The sequence below is a fragment of the Phymastichus coffea genome, unplaced genomic scaffold (genome assembly GCF_024137745.1).
Source record: "Phymastichus coffea isolate CEN01 unplaced genomic scaffold, Cenicafe_Pcof_1.1 PCOF00043, whole genome shotgun sequence".
NCBI classification, from domain to species: Eukaryota; Metazoa; Arthropoda; class Insecta; order Hymenoptera; family Eulophidae; genus Phymastichus; species Phymastichus coffea.
The window spans coordinates 961,307-982,261 of record NW_026706854.1 but is presented as its reverse complement, the minus strand read 5'-3'; the positions used below and the strand labels follow the sequence as shown (position 1 = coordinate 982,261).

The 20,955-nt window shown below is 42.6% G+C and overlaps 4 protein-coding genes across 6 annotated transcripts in view; 2 read left to right on the top strand and 2 right to left on the bottom strand.

The window, feature by feature from the left end:
• The window catches only part of LOC131664186 (A disintegrin and metalloproteinase with thrombospondin motifs 9), a 32,489-nt gene extending 24,971 nt beyond the window's left edge, over positions 1 to 7,518 (top strand). For both annotated transcript variants that reach the window (XM_058935080.1, XM_058935081.1), the window contains exons 12-28: positions 154 to 303; positions 646 to 806; positions 1,457 to 1,799; positions 2,161 to 2,249; positions 2,366 to 2,713; positions 2,804 to 2,970; positions 3,037 to 3,681; positions 3,756 to 3,917; positions 3,987 to 4,133; positions 4,208 to 4,339; positions 4,412 to 4,585; positions 4,649 to 4,858; positions 5,146 to 5,340; positions 5,429 to 5,763; positions 5,871 to 6,007; positions 6,106 to 6,296; positions 6,368 to 7,518. In XM_058935080.1, coding sequence (XP_058791063.1) covers positions 154 to 303; positions 646 to 806; positions 1,457 to 1,799; positions 2,161 to 2,249; positions 2,366 to 2,713; positions 2,804 to 2,970; positions 3,037 to 3,681; positions 3,756 to 3,917; positions 3,987 to 4,133; positions 4,208 to 4,339; positions 4,412 to 4,585; positions 4,649 to 4,858; positions 5,146 to 5,340; positions 5,429 to 5,763; positions 5,871 to 6,007; positions 6,106 to 6,296; positions 6,368 to 6,457 — 3,676 coding nt within the window. In that variant the 3' untranslated portion in view covers positions 6,458 to 7,518. The remainder of the gene's footprint in view (positions 1 to 153; positions 304 to 645; positions 807 to 1,456; positions 1,800 to 2,160; positions 2,250 to 2,365; positions 2,714 to 2,803; positions 2,971 to 3,036; positions 3,682 to 3,755; positions 3,918 to 3,986; positions 4,134 to 4,207; positions 4,340 to 4,411; positions 4,586 to 4,648; positions 4,859 to 5,145; positions 5,341 to 5,428; positions 5,764 to 5,870; positions 6,008 to 6,105; positions 6,297 to 6,367) is intronic.
• Positions 7,519 to 8,278: 760 nt separating this feature from the next.
• On the top strand, positions 8,279 to 10,852 carry LOC131664197 (aspartate aminotransferase, cytoplasmic). Its single transcript, XM_058935100.1, has 8 exons — positions 8,279 to 8,441; positions 8,538 to 8,655; positions 8,724 to 8,893; positions 9,315 to 9,605; positions 9,675 to 9,931; positions 10,134 to 10,411; positions 10,502 to 10,644; positions 10,710 to 10,852. Exons 3-8 carry the CDS (start codon positions 8,779 to 8,781, stop codon positions 10,847 to 10,849), a joined length of 1,224 nt encoding a protein of 407 aa, XP_058791083.1. The 5' UTR covers positions 8,279 to 8,441; positions 8,538 to 8,655; positions 8,724 to 8,778; the 3' UTR covers positions 10,850 to 10,852.
• A 1,066-nt stretch (positions 10,853 to 11,918) lies between these two features.
• LOC131664198 (small integral membrane protein 8) lies at positions 11,919 to 12,709 on the bottom strand. Its single transcript, XM_058935101.1, has 3 exons — positions 12,572 to 12,709; positions 12,150 to 12,278; positions 11,919 to 12,087 (listed from the first exon to the last, which is right to left on the bottom strand). The coding sequence occupies exons 2-3, from the start codon at positions 12,252 to 12,254 to the stop codon at positions 11,929 to 11,931; spliced, it is 264 nt and encodes an 87-aa protein (XP_058791084.1). The 5' UTR covers positions 12,255 to 12,278; positions 12,572 to 12,709; the 3' UTR covers positions 11,919 to 11,928.
• Positions 12,710 to 12,815: 106 nt separating this feature from the next.
• On the bottom strand, positions 12,816 to 15,927 carry LOC131664213 (signal recognition particle subunit SRP54). Of its 2 annotated transcripts, XM_058935131.1 has the most exons (10): positions 15,627 to 15,927; positions 15,369 to 15,508; positions 15,118 to 15,294; positions 14,830 to 15,059; positions 14,607 to 14,757; positions 14,388 to 14,536; positions 14,057 to 14,318; positions 13,877 to 13,985; positions 13,530 to 13,796; positions 12,816 to 13,441 (listed from the first exon to the last, which is right to left on the bottom strand). In XM_058935131.1, exons 2-10 carry the CDS (start codon positions 15,444 to 15,446, stop codon positions 13,344 to 13,346), a joined length of 1,521 nt encoding a protein of 506 aa, XP_058791114.1. In that variant the 5' UTR covers positions 15,447 to 15,508; positions 15,627 to 15,927; the 3' UTR covers positions 12,816 to 13,343. The 2 variants fall into 2 exon arrangements, with proteins under 2 accessions (XP_058791114.1, XP_058791113.1); XM_058935130.1 differs by lacking the exon at positions 15,627 to 15,927 and having other exon boundaries at positions 15,369 to 15,559.
• Between the last annotated feature and the right edge of the window lie 5,028 nt (positions 15,928 to 20,955).

Genomic DNA, 20,955 nt, shown 5'->3' with positions numbered 1-20,955 from the left:
TAATCGAATCGGCCTGCTAAAAATAACCGGCGCAGCGTTGCGCGCACGAGCCAAAGTCAGTCTCGCGCTTCGCCAAAGCCGTTAATGAGGATCCATCTCGCGGCCATTATCGTCGATAATCGGAAAAACCGGCTCTCTTTTTTGTTGCGACAGGCTAAATATGCCGCACGACGACGACCCAAAGTGCACGAGGTTTCGCGACCAATCCGGCGTGCACAACATCATGTCGCGTATGCTCGACGACAACACCGTGCCCTGGGAATGGTCCAAGTGCTCCAGACACTACGTCACCGAGTTCCTCGAGTGAGTATTTATACAGAGGCGCATTCTGGACATGCGCATGCTATATTTGCCATAGGCCAGCGCCGGCCCGCGCCGGCCCGCGCGCCACTCCATATTATGCAGCGAGATCTCGAGCAGCTGCCCTACTCGATCGAACAGCAGAGGCCTCGATCTCGCGGATCGTACACCGACCAGTTGTCGTTTTTGCCGCAACGCAAATGACCCGTGAACAAAGTACTCGGCCGTGAGCCATCGAATAGGCGAGCCGAATCGGCGAGAGACTCGACAACAACACGAATACGATCTTCGGACTCGCAGAGCCGCAGGTCGTCAGTCGCATCACGCTCGCTGTTTCTTTTTCAGCGCCGGTAGCGGCAACTGCTTACTGGACAAGCCGGGCGAGGGCAAAGTGATGTCGCGCTCGCTCAACAGTCGTCTGCCTGGCGAGGACTACTCGGAGAACAAGCAATGCGAGCTGGTCTACGGGCAACGCTCGGAGATCTGCCCGCACATGGTGAGCGATGGTAAGTTACGACGTGAGAAAGCCTACAACCGTACACACATACTCGCGTACACACGTTATATATACCTTCAAAGCTGTAAATCACGAAGGCGCGCGCAGTGAGTAGCAACGAAAAAAAAAATGTATATATCGTAAGAGAGCCACCCCCTCTCCCTCCCTCCCTCCCTCTCTCGCTCACTCTCCCTCGCTCTCAAGAGCTGCGGAGCGAGTAAGGTGCGCGATTTATGGCAGCGTCCACATATGTAAGAGAGTGGGTGGCTCTTTCTGAGTGAACGGGGCACTGATTGAAAAGGGAATGCCGTTCTATTGTCGCTGCGCTCCTCGCGTTCGCACGTTGATTGGACTTGACATCCGGATTTAAAGGGGCTTGTGGTTTTTCTCTCTTATTGGCGAAATACGAAAACAAGCGAGCGGTATTCGGATAAATGGGCGCCAAACTTATACCGATCGTTCAGGCTAATCGACGCTCGTTGCCAAGTTGACCTTTCGTCCTGATAAACGAGCGAATAAAAACACGAGTAGTTTCAAAACTGGAATTATCGAATCGGCCGAGTTATCGGCGCAAAGTGAAAGAGCCGAAGTGCCCTTAGCCACGTAAGAAAAGAAAAGACCAAACATAATCTACAAGCGTGCTGGTTACGGGCCAGGCAGTATGCAAGCGGCTTTGGTGTACCGTGCCGTACTGGGATGACCGGAGCGAGGAATGCCACACGCAGCACATGCCATGGGCAGACGGCACAGTCTGCGGCCCAGGAAAGTGGTGTCACCGCGGCGAGTGCGTGTCGCGCGAAAATCTGGAGCCGCTCGACGGCCAGTGGGGCGACTGGAGCAGTTACGGCGAGTGCTCGCGTAGCTGTGGCGGTGGCATCGAGAGGAAGTACCGCGAGTGCAACAACCCCGCGCCCAAGCACGGCGGCAACTATTGCGTAGGCGAGCGCGTCAGGTACAGGAGCTGCAACACCAGGGAGTGCCCGCCGGGCTCAACCGACTTCCGGTATGCCTAACTCTTCTTCTGCTTCTGCTTCTGCTTCTCTTCGCTTCTTCGTTGCCGACTGTCGCGCGCGCGCCCATCTCTTATCCGTCTTGGAACGAGCACAAGCACAAGGCAGTGCTCGTTGCTGAATTTTTAATGGGCGATTATTTGACAATTTCGATTGCATGGATTTCGCTCTCGCTCGGCTTTGCTCAGCTTCACTGTTTACTCTGTAAACGAGATAGCTGTTAATAGCAATATAAGAAACTTGTACATAAGTCCACTTTGTAATCTTGAAAAGACCTAGTTCTACCGATTAAGATTGAGAATTGTAATGTGAACCCACGTTAATAACGTTCGCTCTGAAATGAAAAAATAATAGGGAAAAGCAGTGCGCAGCTTTCGACAACGACAACCGGAACATCCGTAACTTGGCGAAGAACGTCAAGTGGCACGCCAAGTACACTCGCAGTAAGTATACATCTCGACTGCAATCGCGTCGATTTGCTCCGAAGTTTTAGCGCGGCGTTGGCCCGCCACCGCGCCTCGAGAGACAATACTAACACGATGGCAAACGCGCTCAACAGTACTGCCGGAGGATCGTTGCAAGCTGTACTGCCAGGTGGCAGGTAACCAGTATTACATGCTGCGAGACAAGGTGATCGACGGTACGCCCTGCGGCCCGGACACCTTCCACGTGTGCGTCAACGGCCACTGTAAGCCCGCCGGTTGCGATCACATGCTCAACTCCACAGCTGCACTCGATACTTGCGGCGTATGCCGCGGTGACAACTCCAGTTGCCAGAGGATCACCGGCTCGTACAATTCCAGCGAGTACGGCTACACCAGAATTACCAAGATACCGGCTGGCAGCAGTTACATCGATATTCGACAGCACGGCTGGAAAGCATCGCACAACGACAGCAATTATCTCGGTTGGTTTCGCAATGCGAACGCACGTTCACACTCCTGACCCCGCACTCGGCTATTACCGCTCATTTCGATTTTTCGGCTTTCTCTTTTAGCCCTACGATTGAACGAGGGTGGAAAGTACATACTCAATGGCAACTTTATGGTGATGCATCGTAAAGTGATCGTCCAACCTGGCGTCACCATCGAGTACAGCGGACCGGAACAAGTGGTCGAAAGACTGAACAGCTCGAGACCTATCCAAGTTGACCTTATTCTCGAGGTAAATTTCGCACGTGAAAAACAAAACAATCGAAGGTGAGTTTCGTTTGGTACGCTTGTCTTGCAGATTTTGTCGGTGGGTAACGTGTACCCGCCGCAAATCACATACGAATACACGGTGCCGAAGCGAATTCTGGCGACGTTCACGTGGATCCTGAACGATTGGACTCCGTGCGATCGCATGTGCAAAGGCATCTCGTACCGCCAGGCGTTGTGTCGCAACGCCGAGACGAAAGAGCTGATGTCGGAGTCGTACTGCCCGATCGAGGATAAGCCGCCCGAGATGAACCGGCCTTGCAACACTCATTGCGAGCTCAAGTGGCAAGAGATAGCGAACACCAAGTCCGAGTGCTCGAGCCACTGCGGGCCAGGCACGACAGTAGTGAAGCACCACTGCGTCCAAATCAATCTCGACCGGCCGGACTTGCGTACGCGAAACGTGCCGCCGTACGTGTGTTATCACCTCGATAGACCGCACGAGGTGAGACCCTGCAAAGGGCCTTGCGACTATGCTCATTGGTTGTACAGCGAGTGGAGCACCTGCTCGGTGACTTGTGGCGACAATGGGGTGCAGTCTAGAACGGCGCTATGCGTCGACAGAGATAACAAAACCGTCCAGGAGGGAAATTGCTCGAAGGAGGCGAGAGTTATTAGGCAATTGTGCGGGGTTCATCAGGCTTGTCCCAAGTGGACGTTCGGCGAATGGAGCCCTGTAAGCCCGTTGTTTCGTTTCGATCTGTTGCTTCGTTTTTTCGCGAACAATCGCCTCTATTGTTTGCATTACAGTGCTCGGTGACTTGCGGCTTCGGCAAGCGGCAGCGACCTTACTGGTGTCGAATAGATAATCGCGTTGTTCATCCGAGCAATTGCAAGGGCCACCCCACCGGTATCACGGAAGTCTGCGACGCTGGATCTTGCCCCATTTGGCAAACGGGCGACTGGAACGAGGTAAATGTCCATAGAAAACCGACGAACGATGCCTTCGCATCGAGTCGTTCATTGATAATCCATGTTTAGTGCTCGACCACGTGCGGCGAGGGCATTCGCCGACGAACGGTTACATGTAAATTCACTAATGGCACTGCGACCACGTTTTCCCATTGCGACCCACTAACCAGGCCTTTCAACAGCATTAGCTGCCCGCAAAGTCCATGCCCCACTAAGGTATGGCAATGTCCGCACAAATCTGCAATTAACGCAAAATTTGAGCGAGGGCGGTGAATTTCTTGGCTTTTTAGGCTACCTTCACGCCGGTCACGTACTCGTCGCACTTGCCGAGCGACGAGCTGTCTCAGCACGAGAACGAGGTGGACGGCCATCGAATATCATTCCGCTCAGGCTACGAATGGCATATCGAAGGTTTTGAGACGGTGAGTCGTTGATGCGAATGAACTGTCGCGGCAAAAGCAGTTGTCAAAACGGATGTGTCATTTTTATTCTAGTGCACGAAATCGTGCGGTGGAGGCATTGCCAGGCAGATAGTCCAATGTATCTCGATAGAGACGAGCAAAGTGGTACCCAATATAGGCTACTGCGACGCGAACAATCGGCCGAACGACACGGTCGCTTGTAACGAACATCAGTGTCCGAATTGGACGACGGGTGGTTGGAACCAAGTACGTTTTCGAAAATCATCCTTTTTAAGCGATGTTTTAATAGACGTTCTTTGACTAAAACAGTGCGACGTGAAATGCGGCGAAGGCTACCAGCATAGACAGGTGCTCTGCCAGGATCTCCGGGGTGAAATCGTGAACGACAGTGATTGTTCGGAGAAGTCGAGGCCGAAACACGCCAGACGTTGTCAGAAGGCCGAGTGTCGGCCCAACAGAAATAACTTCGGCTCGCAGGCTGTCGCTACGTACAAGTGGCGTACAGGGCCCTGGAGTGAGGTGAATTACTAAACTCATAATGACGACGTTCAAGTGCATTTTTTTCTTTTTTTTCTTTTTTGTTTGGAAACACTTTTACAAACGACTCGAAACAATAAAAAAAATTATGACAAGCAAGTATTCTTTTCCAACATGTGTTTTCTTTTGTCGCTACTTAATTCATTGCAAAAATATGGAGGACTCGTAACGAACGATTCAGTACTTGAGTTAGATAACCGACGAGACCAAAGCGTAGTGCAGCCCGATTCGCCGTGCGTATCGAAGATCAGCAAATGAAATGTTTGCAGTGCTCGGTGAGTTGCGGCAACGGGATGCGTCGACGCGAGGTGAGCTGCCACCTGGTGAACAGCTGGGGTTGGCAGGATCCGAGTCCCGTATCGTCGATCAAGTGCTCGCTGAGCGACAAGCCCGTGAGCCAGCAGTGGTGCAAGCAGCGCAACTGCAACGATCAGTACGTCTGGCAGCCAGGGCCCTGGAGAAAAGTAAATACGAGGAAGAGCGCAATAAGCTTGCGAAGCGACGGTGCGCGCGCTTAGTGCACGTCCGTGAGATTGGCTAATGTTGTTGCAGTGCTCGCAGCAGTGCGGTCGCAAGGGCCGTCAGTCGCGTCGCTTGTTCTGCTATGACGTGCGCCATAACAAGAAGGTGAAGCGCCGCGGCCACTGCCTGCCCCAGCTTCGTCCGCAGCGCAAACGCAAGTGCAACCAAAAGCTGTGCGTCGGCCCGACCACCTGCCTCGAGGTGCAGACGCGCTTGAAGACCAACGTTGACGGCGAGTACACCATCCTCGTCGGTGGACGCTACATGTCCATTTACTGTCACGCCATGGACGCGAACGAGCCCACCGAATATCTCACTCTGCCCACCGGCGAGCGGGAGAATTACGCGGAAATTTACGACAAACGGTACCACGTTGCTCTTGGCGAAGGCTTCTTTTCGTTGCTCTTGTGGCGGATCAACAACGACGCGTGCTGGCCGATCGATTTTTATGCGCTGTTTTTTTCCGTTCAAGGCTGCGAGACCCTACCATTTGTCCCTACAACGGAATACGAAACGATAGCTGCGAATGCGCTGACGGCACTGACGCTATCGCGGGCAGGACGATGTTTAAAAGGATCCGGATCGATGTGCATATTTTGCACGTTATCGGTAAGATTTTTCACTGGAGATGCACGTTTGCGAAAGACAGGGAGAGAAAGAGAGAGAGAGAGAGCCCGATTTGACAGCAGCTCGCGTTTACTTTGCAGCCGACGATTACCGATTCGCCATGAAAGCGGGACCCAATCATATTCCATACGGCAAATCTGGTGACTGCTACAGTCAGAGGGATTGCCCGCAAGGTCGGTTCTCCATCAATCTTAGCGGCACGCTCCTGATGTTGGCGCCGGAAGTTCATTGGCCGAAGCAACCCAACACTTACACAATGATCAACAAAGTTGTACGTACATTGCATTAGCGACATCCAAGGGGAAAGGACGCTCGAGCATTTCGTGTATTTCTCGATTACAGAACAATCAGCAGGTTTACGGCAAGTGCGGTGGCTACTGCGGATTTTGCGCGCCCTCGCCGGGCCTCAAACTCAACGTCTTGCCGCCGTGAGCTCGCCAAACTTCAACCTCCAAGTGACAATAATGAAATGCAACACTGGACAATAATTGAATAATAAGTAGTGGCAAATTCTGTTAGCGAATGTCTTTTTATGTCGATGCCATAAATGTTTAACCAAACGCGCAATATCTGTCGTGTATGAAATGAATGTGTGTACATATATCTATTTTTTATTCTAATCAGCCTTTGTAATAGATAGTTTTACTTTGCTGAACGAGTATTTTACGTAGACTTAATTGTTTTCACAGCAATAGCGTAATGTCGAGGCGAGCTAACATAATACTTGTACATGTATGCGTTGTATGTTCACAACGAAATCAAACAAACAGAAAATAATACGTACGCTGCATTTCGATCTACGTATCAGTTTTTATATAATATATAATACGCTGCCGTGTCGTAGAAGAATATCATGCAATATCGCTTTTAATTTTTAGGTTTCCGAACGCGCGGCCAGAGGGGAAAAGCCAATGCCGCGACTAGCTTAATCAAACTTAATATTTATTACATTTACATGTATGTGTAACTGATTGAATTTATGTTGTCCGACAAGTAACTTTCGTGTCTATGTACGATAAAGATAAAAAGGAGGACTCGAACACATCAGAAAAATGTGTCTGTACTAGTCATTTGTTCTGGGGCACTTCAAAGTTCTTATATGCAAGTTTATCCATGTTAGTGCCACAATTGAATAATTCTCGATGAAAGTATTGATTTTCTTAAAAAAAAGCAATATATTAATAGTAATATTTAAAGAACGCGTGACAGATCGTTTTTATGTTGGGTAACAGAGTACACTTTAACAGTTAAGGTTCATTCTTTTTTTATGTTCACGTAGACGATAAATAATGCAAGAGACTCTCTAATGAATTATACGAAGGTAACACTGCCAATTTTTCATGCAATGCTGCCAATCGAATTAGTATTTATTGTATATCTCATTCTATGCAGTTACGAATTAATAATAAATTTTTAATATAGCACTCGTATATATATATTACTTCAAATGTTTTTATAGAAGATGTAATAAAGACGTAAAACGATATAAAAAAATTACGTTGAAAACTTTTACTTTTTACATATCATTTGTTATTTTTGTAAAATGTAGATTTATGAAAATTCTTGAGAAATTCATATTCCTCAAGGACAAATGCGCTTACCAAATGCTCCATCGCATTAAACACATAGAATCGTGTGTTATCTACGAGTTTTGAAACAGCAACCACTCATCTTCGGCGTGCATTACCTCTGGATGCAAATGATTTAAAATTATTGGAGTTATGAGACAAATTGATAACAGAGTCTGGATAGTTGAAATATATTGGAATAAAATAAAGAGATGAAATAAAACGCACAAAGTTTGAATTACATTTTTAATAAAAATGTTGATATTCACAATTTTGAATATTTATTTTATACTAAAAATCTTTTATATACTTCACTACGGGTTTGCCAAAACAGAAAAAAAATTTAATTTGCAATTTTTTAATTTATCATTTTTTTATTTATAAAACGAAAAATACTTTCGGTAAAGGATTATTTTAAACGGCGCAATATGTATTCTTAAATGTTTTTAAATTAAATCCAAGTTAATCATTCGAATGCGATATGCGTTCAATTATTTTTTTCCATAACTACTGTCATACGCAACTCACAATTTAATAAAAGTACGCTGAAATAAAATGTAAATTATATTTTTGAATAATGTGCCTGGAAAGCTTATTAGAACGCATGCGTGATGTCTTCGACTTATACTAGAAATGTAGATAGACTAGAAACACTAGTAGTGAGTAGAAGAGATAAAAGATAACAAATGACCCGCACGAGGTTATCTCGACGCAATACTTTACGGTAATTATAGGCGTGTTACTAAATTCTCTTCTCCGCTTTCAAATCGTATTCTTATCTATAACTCTGATACAGTAATCACTCATCTTCAGCACGTGGTCCTTCTGCACGCACATGTGACTTTTCGGTAAGGTTACTAAGTATAAGAGCTTAATATGAGCTTGCGAGTCGTGGCGCGTGACAAAAAATCCTCCGTAATTTGGACCTGTTTTCATCTTTTCAGATTAAAACCTTCTTGAACTCACAGTCTTTGGAAAAATGTTCAACGGTAAATAATATTTTTATTGACTATCGATCCGATCGACTAATGCCATTTCGTAAAACTACGATTAATTGATAAGGTAAGCATGTTTACTGAAGATTATATAGGAATGAACAAATTTTCTCAATAACATTTACTCATAAGCAGGTGAAGAGTCTCATTGGAATCCAAGTTTCAAAAACAGTATCAATCTATCGTAAAAATGGCAAGCACTATATTCACTGGAATCGAATTAGGACCACCCATTGAAGTCTTTGCACTCAGCAAAGCTTTCCAAGATGATCCTCATACACCAAAAGTTAATTTAACTATTGGAGGTATTAATGTGCTTATTAACAGCTACATTTTTCTATCTAATTTTATTTTGTACTTTTATATCTTAATTTTATGTTAAAATTATTTACTTCTTCTCTAACTTTAATAAATGTCTATTTAGTCATAACATGTCTACTGCTGGAATTTTCCTTAATTAGAAGTGTGCATATAACCTTGGCAAACTATAAAGGTTATGCAATAGTAGATATATATCTAATGCATATACTAACAATTCTTTAGATATTGTTGGAGAATATTTAAAAAAGTATTAGAACATTTATACTCGTAATCCAAGTTGAATTTTTTAATTAAAAAATTTTAACTCAATCTATATAAATATAAGAACTTTTATAAACTAGATTATAAATGATAATTTAATATAAATGGTAATCTAAAGAGTACTTTGTAATTGTATTATTGCAGCTTACAGGACAAGTGAAGGCAAACCATGGGTGTTGCCAGTGGTTAAAAAAACTGAATCTGCCATGTCAGCAGATGAAACATTGAACCATGAGTATCTTCCAGTACTTGGTTTGGATAGTTTCAGTCAAGCAGCAACTTCTATGATATTAGGAAAAGATTCACCTGCTATTCGTGAAGGTAGAGTAATTGGAGTGCAATCACTGTCAGGCACAGGTGCACTTAGAATTGCTGCTGAATTTCTTGCTCGAATTCTGCATCTTGATACATTTTATTATAGTAAACCAACATGGGGTAAGAATAATTATTTATAAGAAATAATCATATCAATAGAATAAAATTAATCTAAAAATATATTTTCAGAAAATCACAGATTAGTATTTATCAATGGTGGTTTTAAAAAGAATTGTGAATATCGCTATTGGAATCCAAAAACACGTGGTATTGACTTGGATGGTATGCTAGAAGACTTGAGAAATGCTCCAGAGAATGCAGTTATTATTTTGCATGCATGTGCACATAATCCTACAGGTTGTGATCCTACTCATGAACAGTGGCAAAAAATAGCTGATGTTATTGAAGAGAAACATTTATTACCTTTATTTGACAGTGCCTATCAAGTAAGTACAGCTTGGAACTTAGACCCTTACCAAGATTCTACATATATTTGTTTATTTTATGCAATCTAATTCAGACATTTTTTCTTCTATTAACACTATAAACAAGTATATGTAGACCTGCAATTAGTAACTTTCATAATTGATTCTAACCATGTATTAAATTAATGAAACTCAAAGCTTCATGTATTTATTTTGTTAATAGGGTTTTGCAAGTGGTGATTTAAACCATGATGCTTATGCTGTGAGACTATTTGACTCTCGTGGTATTGAGTTTATCTGTACTCAAAGTTTTGCAAAGAACTTTGGTTTATACAATGAAAGAGTAGGAAATTTCGTTTTAGTATCTAATAGTGCAAAGCAAATTCCTGAAATGAAGTCGCAATTGACTTTGATAGTAAGAGGAATGTACAGCAATCCTCCTAATCATGGGGCTAGAGTAGTTTCAACTGTACTCAACAATTCTCAGCTTTTTGAAGAATGGTAAGCATACAAATTTTGTTGGATAATCACTACTGCTTTACAATACATTGAAAAGATCATGCATAGTTTTTACATGTAGCTCTTTTGCAGGAAAGATCATATTCGTACTATGTCTGGTAGAATTAAAGAAATGAGAAAAGGTCTTTATGAAAGATTAAATAAGCTAAAAACACCTGGTACTTGGGAACATATAATCGATCAAATTGGAATGTTTTCTTATACTGGTCTTTCAGGTAAATATAATCAAGTATTTGCATTTATAAGTAGATTATAATAACTCTATTTAATTCTATTGCAGAAAAACAAGTGGAGCATTTAATTAAAAATTATCATATTTATCTTTTACGCAGTGGCCGTATTAACATGTGTGGCCTTAATGAAAAAAATCTCGATTATGTAGCAGAAGCTATTCATGATGCAGTAACAAAAATATCATAAAGCAATAGTTACCTAAATTTAAAATTTGATAAGTGAGTCTTTATATGTTTAAAAAGTACAAAATATTTTGCAAGTTAAGAGTATAAGCAACATTCTTTTTCTCAATGATGTCAATATAAATATTTTGATGCATTAATACTGAATTTTGAAATGTATATTTTTTTATTACACAATCTTTTGTATAGTTCATAAAATACTTCGATCAATCAGAAAGTAGTTACATGCGATAACTACTGGATAACATTGAATTGACATTTTGGATAAATGACTGAAAAATAACAAATTGGTTTTTTGTTTATCTTCATAATAAATTTAATAAAACCGAAAAAATTTGGCTATTTATGCATACAATGATATATGTATACGAGATTATATAGTAATTATACTGATATTATCATACCTAGAAAGGGTCTACAAGTGTCAAATGTGGAAAAAATATTAAATATTACAATATATTTTTAATAATGTTGCTTTACACGTGGTGATAATAATATAAAAATAATAACAGTAACAATAATATAATGTTTCAATCATTGTCTTGAAGATTTTAGAAAGTGTTAGCTAAATACTGCCACTTGAAATTACCATTCGTTACTAAATTCTTATAATTTCAATCGTAATACATTACTTTAAGTAAATTAATCGATTTTAAGCATTGTTCAATTACAATTTAAACATGTTCAAAGATTATTTTGTTTATAACCAGATGATTCTTTATATTTCTTCAAATATTTTAATTAAACAAAAGTTGGGAGATTAAGTAACAAAATAGTTGTTCTGAAAATGTAATTAATATTATTAAATGTTGCGTTTAGGCTACTTTTAAGTACTTGATTAGAAATTTGATGTTAAAAAAGCATTGTTCTAAAATATATTGATGAATTACCTCTTAGAGATTGTTGATGGTGTTTATTTAAAAGTGTTTGTTTAGGGAAATATAACATGTTAGATGTAGTCTTGTAAGTTGTATCACAGTTTAAATAATGAAAAGTTGTTTGAAAAAATAACAATATTTAAGATTTCTTTATCTCATATTTACAATAATAGCATTAAAATTATACTAGCAAAAATAAAACCAACTACAAATCCCATTTTGATGCTCTTTTTTTAAAAGATTCTGTACCATCTGATTCAACTGCTGTGTAATATCCCATTTTTTCATACTTTGATCTCATATAAATTATATAACCACTAGCACCAGCCATAGCAATTAATCCAAAGGCCATTATAATTTTATTCTGTAGAATTTATATAATGTAGTTTATAATCTGTAATATTAAAAACAAATTTTAGTACTCACTGGTTTAACATAGAGTTCAAAGTTAATAGCTCTAAATAATGATGTACTTCGAAGAGATCGTAATCCATCTCCTGGTATATGTTTCTTATTAACTTCATTCTCCATTGTTTATTTTGAACTCTAGTAAATCTACAAAACATTATTAGATTAAAACAATAACTAAGCTTTCATTTCTAACCCTCAATATTTTCCATGTATAACTCTATACAATATTCTTATTATATAATATTCTCATTTGATTTATTTACGACTGTTAAAATATTTGTAGATTATTAGGCAGAATAGACAGTAAATAGCTACATAGTTAATATAGTTGTTTTACAATAAAGAACGTAATTTATTCAATTATTTAAGAAACTTTCGACAAATTTTCGTTTGAATAGCACAATATTTGTTTAATAAAATTGATCTACGATCATTACCGAATTAAATCTTCTAATATCTGATTTCCAAGTCATTTAATGCTAACTATTTAAATTATTTCAGGAATTCTTAATAATTTATAAAAGCATGAGCTTGGTTTCCAAACTTTTAGGTTATGTCTATGTCATTGCTTTGTAATGACATCTCAAATCAGCTGATTTTTAAAGGGCAAACAATTGAGATTCCTATGATTTAGATTTTGACTAAAAATATATCATATAAAGTATATTATGTATTGTGTATTTTATTTATATTATACATATTGATTTTATAATGTAGAAAACTTGCAATAACTAAGTGGTCATTTGATTTTTTCATAAATTCTCATTGATCTTATACACAATTTATTTTTTGAGCATTTTTACATGATTTCATGATTTAAACCATACATAACATTCTAAATCATCCATTCTATTTTCACAGTCATACTTAACTTTAGTTTTTAGTATCTGTCAATATTGTAATTATTGGAAGCACAATCTAAATGAAAATTGATAAACAATCCAAAGTACACTCTATAAGAATCATTATGAACTGGAATCTCAAACACACATAACAGTTTTGAAAATTTATAGTACAGTTCTTTTACAATATACCAGGTAAATATTATATAAAAAACTTCATATATCTTAATTGATAATACAAAAGCAATAGTAACTTTAAAAATTCAGTATCCACAACAAAAATTCATGAAGGCAGTTGCTGCCTCTTTATCAGACTGCTCTATCAACAGTAGAAAATTTTTGTGACATTTATATCACAATACTATTTTTAAGACTGACCACCTAAACCTCCCATTAAATTACTCAAGCCACCAGTAGTACCTTGTTGCAATTGCCTCATCATATTAGACAAGCCAGCCATTCCACCTGTGAAAATGATTTTTTTAATAAAAATAATTAGGCGTTCATCATTTTTAATTGATTGACTAATATGATGAAAATAGTTGATAATTACCCATTTGATGGAATACCCTTGGATCCATCATTCTTGCCATTTGTTGATTGAGTCTAGCCATTTGAGCTGGATTAACGTTTTTCGTCATATCACCACCCTTAAATAAGCCTTTGATTCCACCCATCTTTTTAACTACAGCTGCAAATTTAGTATATTGAGCTATTAAATCTTTGACATCTTTTTCTGTTACACCAGAACCACGAGCCACTCTTGTAACTCTTCCAGGTTGTTTGCTAAATAACTTGGCACCATCTCTGCTATCAAGTTCTGTGATAAATTAACAATTTTATTCATATTCAATTATTTTACATTCAAGTGTTACTTAAGAAATTTCATCAATTTTTTACCTGAATCGTTCATACTATCCATTATCGTCATCAACTTTTTCAACCTAGCCATAGATTCCTGTTCTGTACCTTTCGACATGAAATCTTGACTGAATCCAGGTATCATACCCTGTAATTATGATATGTAGTTTCAAATTAAAAAGCTGCTCCTCAAACTAATTTACAAATGTATTTTCTTACCATAATTTGTGAGAATGGTCCCATTTTCATTATATTTTGAAACTGTTCATACATGTCACGTAATGTAAATTGACCATGCTTAATTTTTTCCAGTAATTCTTCATTATCATCTAAATTCAATTCATTAACTTTGTCAATCAACCCTTCAATATCACCCATTCCTAATAATTTGCTAATGAATGGTTTTGTTTTAAATGGTTCAAGATCATCGATATGCTCTCCAGTTCCTATGAAAATAACTGGGCTCTGTGTAGCTGCCACACTATAGAAAAATAAAAATTAATATAGTTATATAAATTATTTTTTATATCAAAAAGTATGTAAATCTTACGCCGATAAAGCTCCACCACCCTTTGCATGACCATCCAATTTAGTAATAATAATAGAACCAACATTGACACGTTCTTTAAAAGCTCTTGCTTGAGCTTCACAAGCTTGACCTATCGTTGCATCCATCACAAATATAATATTATCTGGTTGCTGTAAAAACACAATGACTTAAGATTGTAAAATGTAAATTATAAATACGATTAAAAAACTGAAAACTCACAACTGCATTTGAAACTTGCAACATTTCTTCAAATAATGATTCTTCTTGCTTATGCCTACCACTTGTATCAACAATGATAATTTCATATCCTTCTTTTTTGAACATGTCAACACCATCCTGAGCTATCACAACGGGATCAACTTCTGTGTAACTAAAAATAGCAATAAGTGAAGGATACAATTCCAATTTTAACTATATCATTGAGCATTTGATTTTTCTTTACCTTCCGTAGAATGGAATTCGAGCTTTTGTAGCATTCTGTTTAATTTGATCATAAGCACCAGCACGGAAAGTGTCAGCACAGACCAAGCAGGCCTTCCAGTTTTTTTTCAAGTAATGGTATGCTAATTTTGTACAAGTGGTTGTTTTACCAGAACCTTGAAGACCAACAAACATAATAACATTTGGTCGGCCTTTAATTGGTTGATAAGCTTTTACTCCAGGATCAATGAGCTTTAAAAAGGAGTATCGTATTATATTACTGTCAAGAAAAAAACATTAGAGCACATACTTTGACAAGTTCTTTAAACACAGCACTCTGGATCATCCGCCTCTTATTGAGACCACCAGCCATGTCATCAAAGTTGATAACCTTCTGTACATTTTCTCTCAAATTTTTAACTAGTTTAACATTTACGTCGGCTGCAAGTAATGCTGCACATATCTCCTTCAGCATAGAATTAAGGACCTAGATAAGGATAGAAAAACATATGAGAACATCTGTTTACATATGGGAAATGTCATCGAGTCACCTTAACCTACCTCCTCATTAATAATTGTCGCATTGCTCAACGACCGCAAAGCGGACGTTATTTTACGTCCCAGATCCGCCAAAACCATTTTGGCGATTTATCCGGACGATGAGAAAAGTAAAAATTCAATTGAAAACTTCGAATATACGGCTATACGTGAAACAATAAACAAAAAAAGTTTTATTTTACTTATTGCAGAAGTGATACACTAACAGTAAGCGACTATATACATATTTCATATTATCGGCATCAGGGAACGTTGACTTACCAGCAGCTCAATATCGTAGAAAGCAGCAGTAACTGGCGCCAGTCACACACGATTTAAAAACAACCATTTTTTGTTATCGTACCCTACTCCAGTTTTTAATCGCAACTTTGGAAATTTTGAAAACGATGGATTTCAGGCAGCAACATGCTCAAATGAACACAAAAAAAATGCTATCAAAATCTACGTCACAATGGTAATACGTACGCGATAATCGGATTAAGTAAACTTGGTTACACGCTGGCAAGTATAAATGGAAGACAAATAACAAACAAGAAAGAAATGACGAGAAAGCAACGAGTATGTAATCGATGCCATAGAAATATTAAATTCGCCTGGTTTCATTCCAGGGCAAGCGAGGCGAGCGCTCACATATACACACTTTAAATGGTAATGGCAGTTTGTCGATAGAAAATAGCGGTGATATATATCGGCAGGTCGGTCGCTCGGCTTAATTAGATTTCTGAGCGCTGCAGGGTTTCCATAAACGAATCGTGAAGCCGTCTAAGATTCTAACTGCCGCAGACTTACTTTGACCTACGTGAGGCTAAGTTGCGAATATATCGGTTCGCGTCGCGCCACGCTTTTGCTGATAAACTCGCTGCTGTTTCGCTGACAATAGCCAAGTTTTGTCATTTTATTAGTGCGACCAGTTCCCTGGATTATTGTGCCAAGAGATCTCAGGTAATTATCAATTCATACACGCGCGAAATATAAATTGAAAGGTCTGCCAACTGAGAACTTTTTACAATATTTGAGTAGGCATTGGTGAGGGCCGTTGAGCATATACAAATTATCGAATAAGATGCAATAAACATTTACGTGTGGATCTATTATCGGGAGTGTCAGGTCAATAAGATTTGCCGCGATTTTCCGAAACGCATTGCAAACGATCAGCACACCGAAAAAAATTTTCCAATAGTCGCGTGTAAACCAATATTGACTTTTTATTCAATTGCAAAGGTTTGATGTAACTTGGTGCTTCTAGCACTTATCTCAAGTTTAATGAAAATAACAACGATTTTTGCACTCGGTCGTTGAAAAGAAGATTCAGAATGACTGCAAGTACACATGAAATGCAGACGATTAGGTTCGCGTTCAAATATATACAGAACTCTATACAGATCTTTTCATTGGGCGGGGTATTGCGAAAAAAATAGAAGAAACGACGACGTATCCCAGTCATCGCGATTAGCGAAAATTGTTATTCAAGTAGGTTGATAGCTTCGCTTCGAAATCATACAATAGCTCGCAGCTGCGGCGATGTCTACAAGACAATCGAGCGAAGATAGACCGCGAACGCAACAAGATCGTCGAAACCGCGCGCGCGCGCTCACCCGACGTTGGTGGAGGACGCGAAGTCGAAATTTGCACTTTTGCTTTGCTGCGGTTTGGCAATTGCAAATGTAATAACGCTGCTCGCGTGCCGGGAAAGACTTTTGAAAACGCGCCCGATCAATATTGCTCACGACTCAACATTCTATCTCGGAGCGCACTTACGGCGAGCGCGTTACATAAGCAGATAAGTCTGTCGCGTACAATAATACCGGCTTCACTCGATTACGGCGCTGTCGCGCAAGCACGCGTAGCGATTGGCCGGGCGAAGGATTGCTCGTTCGCCCATGTTTAAACGCGCACGAGCGGCTTCGACGCGGAAACGAAGCTGCTCTATCAAGCGCCAAGTGCAGCGAGTCGCGCGCGGTGCACGAGAGCGGGCACGCAAGCTCGAACGGGCTCCGCTGCGTTCCGCCGTGAATGGACGGGGTGGCGAACGCGCGAGGCGGGCGCGCGCGCGGGGCTTGCAAGCTCGCCGCGGAGGGCCACGACAAGGCTCACCGACCGAGGGAGGTGGCCCGGGTCCGAGGCTCGCGGCGAGCGCGGCACTTGTGGCTCGCTCGCGGCCGACTGCGGCGTGTCGCGCGACGCGCGCACCCACACGCGCGCGGCACGCGCACACGAGCGCGCGCGGCGCAATGTCGGTACATCGAGATATTGATTTTCAGTGGGCAGCGGTAGCGGCGGCAGTGGCGGCGGCGGCGGCAGAACAGAGAAGCGACTAGGGATTCGGCTGTCGGCGGCGCGAGTGCGAGCGAGAGAGAGAGACGAGTCGGCTGAGCGCAAGCGCTGCGCGTGTCCCGGCGCTAGGCGGCTCGGCTTCAGCCAAGAGAGCGCGGACGTCGACTGTACGGGGGGTGCGGCTGTAACCATGGATCCCAGTGTACTCGCCAACATGGACAAGGACGCACTGAGGAAGCAGATCGAGAACATGAAGTTTCAGGCCAACATGGAACGGTGGCCGCTCTCCAAGAGCATCGCAGCGTGAGTGTGCTTTGCCACTAAATTCTGCGCCCGCCGGCCTCCCCGATCCCGCTCCTCGCTCTTGCTCTCCGCGCCGGACCGCATGCTCCGGCCGAACCAGCCCTTTCTGCGCTCTCGCGGACGCCGCACAGCCACCATGTTCCTTTTGGCGCACGACCCCCCAACACCACCACCACCCTTCCTGAGCCGCACTCTCCGAACTCTCGCTCGCCTCTGCGCCTCACCCTCGTACTCCTCTTCGTACTCCTCTCGCTCGTTGCCTGTGCAGCTTGCGCTCCCGCGATTGTTAGGTGTGCGTGTGTGTGTGAGTGTGGATGTATGTGTGTGTATGTCTGTGTGTAACTCCTCTCCACTGTGTGCCAACTAGCTGACACATGTTGACGCGAGTATGCAACTCGAACGCGAGTAGAGGGTGTAGTGCTGCCAAGTGAGCCATGGTAGACTTCGGCTGGTCGATAAAAGCTCCACACCATTGCCTGCTCGTTTGCTTTTAATTCATGCTTTCTCGCTCCGCGCGTCTCTCCTACGAAAATGTTTTCAATACAGACGAACACTCTCTTTCTCTCACTCTCTCTCTCTCTCTCTCTCTCTCTCTCTCTCTCTCTCTCTCTCGTAAACGTACACGGACACACGCACACGTTCTCTCTCGCGCTCTGACGTCACGATCGCCCTCTTACTCTCTCGTGGTGTGTCGAAGGAAAATCGATCTGCGCGCCTGAACGCGATTTCGTCTCTCTCTCTGTTTCTCCCTCTCTCTCTTTCTCTCTCTCTCGTCGGAGATTTTTCGTCTTTCGACTGACTCCGCTCATTAGCCGACCTCGACAATCGAGAACGATGATGAATTGAGATGCGCGAGACACGCCAGATAAGATTACGAAACGTCGCGCGCGGCTTAGGCTCTCGACGCCACAAGATCTGGCTTTTGTTTAATTAGCGGCGCTCTCGCGATGAATTTCTGTCTTTGGCTGACGTGCACACGAGCCAGAGTTCGGATGTTAACCCAGTTTCGATAGTGCCGCACACGTACGCGCCGATCCGACGGACAAGTGCCATTTATTATTCACGCAAACATAGCGCGCGCACGCACACAAACACTGGCGCACAGCTAGCTCCATGTAGCGCAACATTGCCCATTGCTCCTCTTGCTTCTGGCGAGGAGGTGCACCGCACGTTTCTCGCGCGTCAACAACGAAAGTACATAACAATGCGCATTTGCATTTTCGTTCGGTGCTCGACTTGCATGCGATTCACGTAACAGAGTGGAGCGGAGGCACGCTTGGCCGAATGAAAATCCGCACGCTGCATCTGGAGCGCGGATTCGCGCGCGATCGCGGGGCAAAGGCACAGGTGTTCCGCCTTCGCGTCGCGCTGCACGATTGATCGACGAAGGTGACACCGATGCACGCGCCACGGCCACTTCGGTTGTCCGGCCGTGCGTTGCGGCGAACGCGCCGATCCCGGCCGCCTGCCTTTCCATTTACGCAAAACGAATGGAGCGCGCACGAGAAAGCCGGTCGCGGGGCAGCGGGCGATCAGCGCGAAATATGCGAACGAGCCGCGCGCGCAAACGCGAGGCTTGTCAATCACGCGAAAAAGAAAGCTCGCGAGGAAATTTTCGCGCACGCCAATCTCCTCCGAGTTGGCCTCGGTTGATATACTATTGTCGCGCGAGAGAAAACACGCCAAGTGGATGATTGTTCGCCTCGCTGTTGTGTTTGATCTTCCTTTCGTTCTTGGTTGGATGGAACGACGTACTTTATGGCATTGTCAATATTGCTTTCGGTAACTCTGATAATCGTTCGCTCGTTAGAGCTCCAAACTGTAGCTATACGTACTCGTTGTTATTCGCCGGGATGAAATGTTTATGGCCCGGGCACGGATGCATTAGGCGGCAACCACGTGTTTAAACGCTTTCGCTTGCCGTCTAGACCTATTAGTCCGCATATTCGCCGGCGCTACGCGGGAAAATCCATAAAGCAGTCGATTAAGCTCGCAAGCAGCGAGAAGGGCGAAACGAATAAACAACGCTGGGTGTCGAAAAAGTGGCAATCTGTCGCGCTGCTCGCACTGATGGGCAATCGCGCAAGCAACATCCCTGCCGTCGTCGACGACGTCGTCGGTGCGTCGCGTCATCGAGAACTGCGCGCAGCGCACACGGTAAAAATAGGCACGTCAAGGCGCGTGCGCCGACCCGCATGCGCTTGCACGGCTCTCGCGCGCCTTCCTTTTCGTAGTCTTCGTCTCTTTTTGCACCTGCGTGCGATGACCCAATGCGGCTCGCTCGCACGCGCGCACACTGCCACCTGCGCGCGCGACGCGCCCCGAAAAGCGCCTCGCTCCTCGTTCCTGTCTTTGCGCAACGCGCCGTGCGCGCCGCGCGTAACACGGCTCAACGGAGAATCATTGGCTTTTACGTAATCGTCGCGCTTGCATCGATGTCGCGCGCGAGCGCCCCGCGACTTTCGTCCTGATTTGTTATTCCGTGCGCACGCAGCTTGTCTCTGACACAATGAACTGTACAAAGCGCATATTTGAGTTTATGCTATTGACCTTTAACGAGGCTTCTTGGATATTATCTATGTTCATTAGATAATTCGCGTGTGTACAGCTCTTGAGTAAGCATCTTGCGGTTTCATGGCTTTAATCGCTCGAGGGTTTGACGTCGTTGAGTTGTGTAATTGGATTGGCGATTTTTTAATCGATTGGTAATACAAGACTTCTTGAATTAAAACTTCTTTTGTCGTCAATGTGCAACGAACAACCTACTTTTCCTAACTGAGATGACGAGAGAGAGAAAACAGTCCTCGGCTAATCGGCAAAGTAAAAGCACTTCTCAATCTTTAATACTTGTTTTCTAGTAGTCGTGACCTATTTTTCATCATAATTTTAATCAAACCTATCATAGATTACTTTTACTTTTAGAACTGTTCAATTACAGCCGTAGGTTTGAGGCCTTAACGGCTGCAGCAAGGCACTGTAAAGTTTAAAAATCGCAAAGTCAAACAATAAATGG

What these genes read in the sequence shown, in the direction of transcription:
- LOC131664198 (XM_058935101.1), bottom strand. Translation starts at nt 12,254, where the DNA reads ATGGAGAATGAAGTTAATAAGAAACATATACCAGGAGATGGATTACGA. An exon ending in TTGAACTCTATGTTAAACCA is followed by an intron (nt 12,088 to 12,149) that starts GTGAGTACTAAA and finishes TAAATTCTACAG; the next exon opens with AATAAAATTATAATGGCCTT.
- LOC131664197 (XM_058935100.1), top strand. Translation starts at nt 8,779, where the DNA reads ATGGCAAGCACTATATTCACTGGAATCGAATTAGGACCACCCATTGAA. An exon ending in AGTTAATTTAACTATTGGAG is followed by an intron (nt 8,894 to 9,314) that starts GTATTAATGTGC and finishes GTATTATTGCAG; the next exon opens with CTTACAGGACAAGTGAAGGC. An exon ending in TCTCAGCTTTTTGAAGAATG is followed by an intron (nt 10,412 to 10,501) that starts GTAAGCATACAA and finishes GCTCTTTTGCAG; the next exon opens with GAAAGATCATATTCGTACTA.
- LOC131664213 (XM_058935131.1), bottom strand. Translation starts at nt 15,446, where the DNA reads ATGGTTTTGGCGGATCTGGGACGTAAAATAACGTCCGCTTTGCGGTCG. An exon ending in CGAATTCCATTCTACGGAAG is followed by an intron (nt 14,758 to 14,829) that starts GTAAAGAAAAAT and finishes TGCTATTTTTAG; the next exon opens with TTACACAGAAGTTGATCCCG. An exon ending in AAGGGTATTCCATCAAATGG is followed by an intron (nt 13,442 to 13,529) that starts GTAATTATCAAC and finishes TCATTTTCACAG; the next exon opens with GTGGAATGGCTGGCTTGTCT.